This window comes from Gadus morhua, chromosome 2 (genome assembly GCF_902167405.1).
Source record: "Gadus morhua chromosome 2, gadMor3.0, whole genome shotgun sequence".
Taxonomy (NCBI): domain Eukaryota; kingdom Metazoa; phylum Chordata; class Actinopteri; order Gadiformes; family Gadidae; genus Gadus; species Gadus morhua.
In genome coordinates this window covers 9,177,835-9,182,443 of record NC_044049.1, presented here as the reverse complement: position 1 = coordinate 9,182,443, position 4,609 = coordinate 9,177,835, and the positions used below count along the sequence as shown (strand labels likewise).

At 44.8% G+C, this 4,609-nt stretch overlaps 1 protein-coding gene across 1 annotated transcript; it reads right to left on the bottom strand.

The window, feature by feature from the left end:
• Positions 1-1,019: 1,019 nt before the first annotated feature.
• Positions 1,020-4,609, bottom strand: uncx (UNC homeobox). The gene is made up of 3 exons (XM_030350425.1): positions 3,828-4,609; positions 3,220-3,395; positions 1,020-2,355 (listed from the first exon to the last, which is right to left on the bottom strand). Exons 1-3 carry the CDS (start codon positions 4,081-4,083, stop codon positions 1,234-1,236), a joined length of 1,554 nt encoding a protein of 517 aa, XP_030206285.1. The 5' UTR covers positions 4,084-4,609; the 3' UTR covers positions 1,020-1,233.

The window sequence follows — 4,609 nt, the reverse complement described above, 5'->3', positions numbered from 1 at the left end:
TACTGGGTTTGTTTTTTTAAAGAACTCTGTTTGTTTTAGAAGACCTTCTTCTGTGTGTTGTTATAGTTTAGGTTTTACTTTGAATTCAGCTTTTATACCTTGTGGTCATCATTGCTAATATTCCGAAGGAGGCGCAGATGTCCCAGACCCTGCATGCATCCCCCCGGGAGCCCCAGCCCTATTAGAACAAATGTGTTCTGCTATTGTAAATAGGCACGTTCGCTTCACCCTTCCCATTACAGCCGACGCATGATCAATAGGTTGATAACACAGAAACATCAATGTAAGCGACAGAACAATGAGGGATATCATCGAACATCTATCTTAATATAGCCGGATACAAGGGGCCCTGACAAAGTGAAAAGCTCATGAAAATTCCGCCCCACGAATTCCCATCTCCTATCCAATATGCACAAACACACTCCCAGCTGCCGAGGCTATTATTTTCCTATTTCAATTTGACACCCCAGCCTTTCATGCTAATTCTATTATTCTTGGAAGTTTATGTGATTTCATATCACTAGAAATCGGTAATGTATTATAACCCTTTGAGCTAAAATAAACTGAATCCCCGCAGTAGCCACCGGGAAAATAATTACTTTCATATCCAAACTCTGCAGGAGTCGAGCGGGTCCTTTGCCTCAGGCTCCTAACCTCATTTCGGTGGGGCTTATAGATGAATAAATTTGTTAAGGCAATATACAAAGTACAACATGAGATTTCTTGAGAAAGCCCTTCCTACTGTAGACCCTCCTGGATGTAAGGTCTCACACACACACGATTTGAGGGGCTTGTATACAATAGATTTATTTACGAAAACCTTACATATATAAATAGTATAATACCTTTTTACACATTTTGAGGATTTTTGTGGTTCTGATGTCTTGTTTTTTTTTGTTTACAGTTTAGCAGACATTAAATATCAAACCTTTACCCGCGAAACATACACACAAGAGAAGAAGAGAGAGAGAGAGAGAGAGAGAGAGAGAGAGAGAGAGAGAGAGAGAGAGAGAGAGAGAGAGAGAGAGAGAGAGAGAGAGAGAGAGAGAGAGAGAGAGAGAGAGAGATCTATTTGCTAACACACCATAATGGAGATATTAGCTGAGAAAATGTAGCCTAAAGATTATAAATGCAATTCTGGTGGACTATGATAAAACTTTGGCCTATTGAATCTCATCCCTCGATCTATATCAACAATTCTTCAGATTGAGGCTATACTTTAGAGACCTATTTTCAGGAGTCTGTCTTTGTTTCTTTTGGACTATAAGTTATAACTGACTCTGAATGGTCACAATAGTCTTTATCTTGGAGGTGCTCTTTTGCGTCTGCCTGTAAGGAGCTGGGGTCTAGGGGCCTGGACTCTCGCACGTCGTTGGGGAAACACGTGTCACTACTATTACTATTACTACCACTGCTGACTGACTGACTACTTTTGCCACTGAGAAAAGTGGCCCGGGACGGACTGCTCTGTGGGGAACTCGTCTTCATTCTCTCCGGCAGAGCCACCCCCTGTCTCCTGATCGACAACGCGTCATCGTCCTGTGTCGAGTCGCAATTATAGTCCATGGCGCGGTTCTTACATCCCGAGTTGGCCGGATTTCCTCGACCACGCTCAGCATCGTCCATGACGTCAGTTTTTGTTGTTGTTGTTGTTGTCATTGTTGTGGGGGTTGCTTTCAACGAAGTCTGCGGAACGATGAATCCCAGCGGCTGGGTGATGGGGTACAGTAGGAAGTGTCCCTTTCCTATCAAAGGCCGCGACGGGGGTAAGGCAGAGAATCCGTCCACGTTTGATTTGCGCCTGCAGGGTCTGGAGTCGGACAGGAGGCTCTCGACGCTAAAGGGGTTGAGTTTCTGCAGGCTGGAGGCCCTGCTGTTGGCACACAAGCTCGACTGCTGGCTGCTGTCCGACGAGTCCAGCTCGGAACCGCCAGCGTCGTGGTGGTGCGACTGTCTTTGGTTGTGCGTGGTGGTGGTGATGGTGGTTGTGGTGTTATGGGTGTGAGGATGGGTCGTTTGGTCACAGCTCGTTGGCGTTTGGTTCCTGCCCGCAGAAGGGTTAAAAAGGGTGCCCGTGTGCTCGCTGTCCGTGACGTGGGACACTCCGCTGTCACTGTCCGAGCCGGGCGTGTGAAATAGGTCCCCGTGGAGGAGCTTATTCTGCGCCTTCAGCAGCCTGCGCTCCTGCTTTCTTTTCTTCTTCTCCAGCCGGTCCAGCTCTCTCCGGGCGATCTCGTCCGCGTCCATGGGCTCCCCGCTGCAGGTGGTGGGGTGCGAGTTGTGCGCTGGTCGCCCGGGACCTTTCTTTGTGTTCTCTTTTTTCCTCCATTTGGCCCTGCGATTCTGAAACCATACCTGCAGAGGCAAGGCGATATTGCATTAGTCAGCCGCAGACAATTAAAACCCCAAATATAAGACTTATCTAATGTAAACAAAACAAAACAATACAAAACAAAACGGTGTGTTGCTCCAAAAGTACATTATTGTGCACATGAAAGGTTGATGAACACTGTAAAGGGACAATGTTGTGTGCTTTGGGCTTTGTTCTATGTAGGCTTATATAAAGGATATGATAGCATACACATTGCAATATTAATATTATAAATGAAATATAGAAATATACTATATATTTTTGTAAAAAATATCTAGTACATTTTACAATTAAAATGCATAGGCTATTTAACATGCAGCTATATAATCTATAAAATATTAATAGACCTATCTATAGGTATTATGAGTATTAATTTATAATAGGCTGCTATAAAAAAAATATTGTATCTTCCATTTTTTTCCCTCAAATAGGCTATAAATATTAGTATGATTATATATAAAAATATATATAAATAATAAACAACATAATAGTCTTAGAATCCGACCCTGCATGCACTGGTTTGGTCAATTGTTTGATTTGTATTACTAAAAATTTGGCAGTGGGAAATTAACAAAAACAAAGAAATCCCCCCTGTGCTTCCTGGTGGACTAGTTTTGTCTCCGAGAGTCCGATGCCATTGTTGAGGTATAGCAACACCATCCAGCGTTTCTTATGATAACTATACGCCCAGATCTGTTTTTTGATTTAAGCATTCTAACCGAGTTCAATAGACAGATATAAATAAAAAAAATGGTACAGCCGTCGATGTGCAATAACCATGCATGCACACAAACTCGGAGATTGAGAGCAAAGTTGACGTGCAAAGGGGTGAAAGAAACATGGTTTACCTGTACTCTGGACTCTATCAAGTCCAAGCGGAGAGCCAGAGCCTCCCTCATGAACACGTCCGGGTAATGGCTCTCATTAAAAGCCTTCTCTAATTCCTCCAGCTGCCAACCAGTGAAATTAGTGCGTGTTCTCCGTCTCTTGCAACCGGGGCTATCTTTGTCTGGATCTCCCGAGTCTGACGTGAGGATACACAACGAAGTGTCAACATTGCACTGCATTAGGACATGCAATTACACCACCAACATGCTTCAAAACAAATGCGTATAACATAGCTTATGCAGTTAAACGTGGTAAAGCCCATGGATGCTGTATGGTTAGATATGTCGGGGATGGATATGTCTTCACCAAACTTAACCTTAATACGTTAATAGCCCGTTAAGGAAGGGTGGACGTAGCGGCGTGTTTTGACTTGAGTGACTATTATTGACTACAACAGCATCGTTATTGCGCACAGCTTCAGCATCTGATGGTCGCGATGCATCGGAAAGGATCCACTTTGCTCCATAAAAGGCATCGTGTCTTTGTTGTTGGTCTGCACAACCATGCTTTTAGTAAATGTAGCCTATAATAAAGAGCTAGGCTAAATCGTAATAAAATCGCGTCTTACCTGTCAGTTTATACTGGTTATCTCCGTTCATACCGCAGCCCGCAGACAAGAGCGAGTTGGAATTAACAACAGACGCCGTGCAGGACCCGTTAAGTAATCCGTCTATGGAAAAGGGAACCGCGGTCGCAGATTGGAGTTGATGACCGGCTAATTCGTACACATGATGGTGGCTCAGATGGTACGGGAAGCCCACCATCCCGCCGAGCGAGCCTCCGAACTGGGCATGAGGAGGCTCCAGTATCCTGCTGTCCATCATCCCGCAGCAGGCGAAAGGGAACGACGTCTTGAAGCCGGCGATGTGGATTTAAAAAGCATGCAGTGAGCGTGGCCGACGAGCAGGGGACATGATGTGAAGGGAGGGGATGAGCTGTACTTTATCCACGTGAACCTTCCAATAATTAGCCGCGGCTTTGGGAATTTGAGACCAATGAGAAACGGTAATCGACTCTGACGTCAGAGACGGGGTCTGCAAACGCTTTTCATATCGATTGCTAATTAAACCTGACATCCCACCTCAATAAACAATATCAGAGCTGTCACAACAAGACAGGGGGGCTTTGATAAGAACTACATTGTAACTACACGGGGGACCGGCGAGGAAAGGAGCTCGCATTGAAACGCAGAGGGGGAAACGCGGGGCGGGATCACTTTGGATGTCAGTTTTGTTGGTTCCCCTTAACTTTGGCTCACATTGCACACACTTGCTGTATATTTATATGGGTTAGATAAATAGTAGCTGCGCTGCAATTAAGGGGCCAATCAATTAGGCTATTTAGATGGCC

Excerpts from the sequence above, each read along its gene's own strand:
- uncx (XM_030350425.1), bottom strand. The coding sequence starts at position 4,083 with ATGATGGACAGCAGGATACTGGAGCCTCCTCATGCCCAGTTCGGAGGC. Across the intron at positions 3,396-3,827 it reads TAACCAGTATAAACTGACAG|ACTCGGGAGATCCAGACAAA; the intron begins GTAAGACGCGAT and ends TCCTCACGTCAG. Across the intron at positions 2,356-3,219 it reads TGATAGAGTCCAGAGTACAG|GTATGGTTTCAGAATCGCAG; the intron begins GTAAACCATGTT and ends TTGCCTCTGCAG.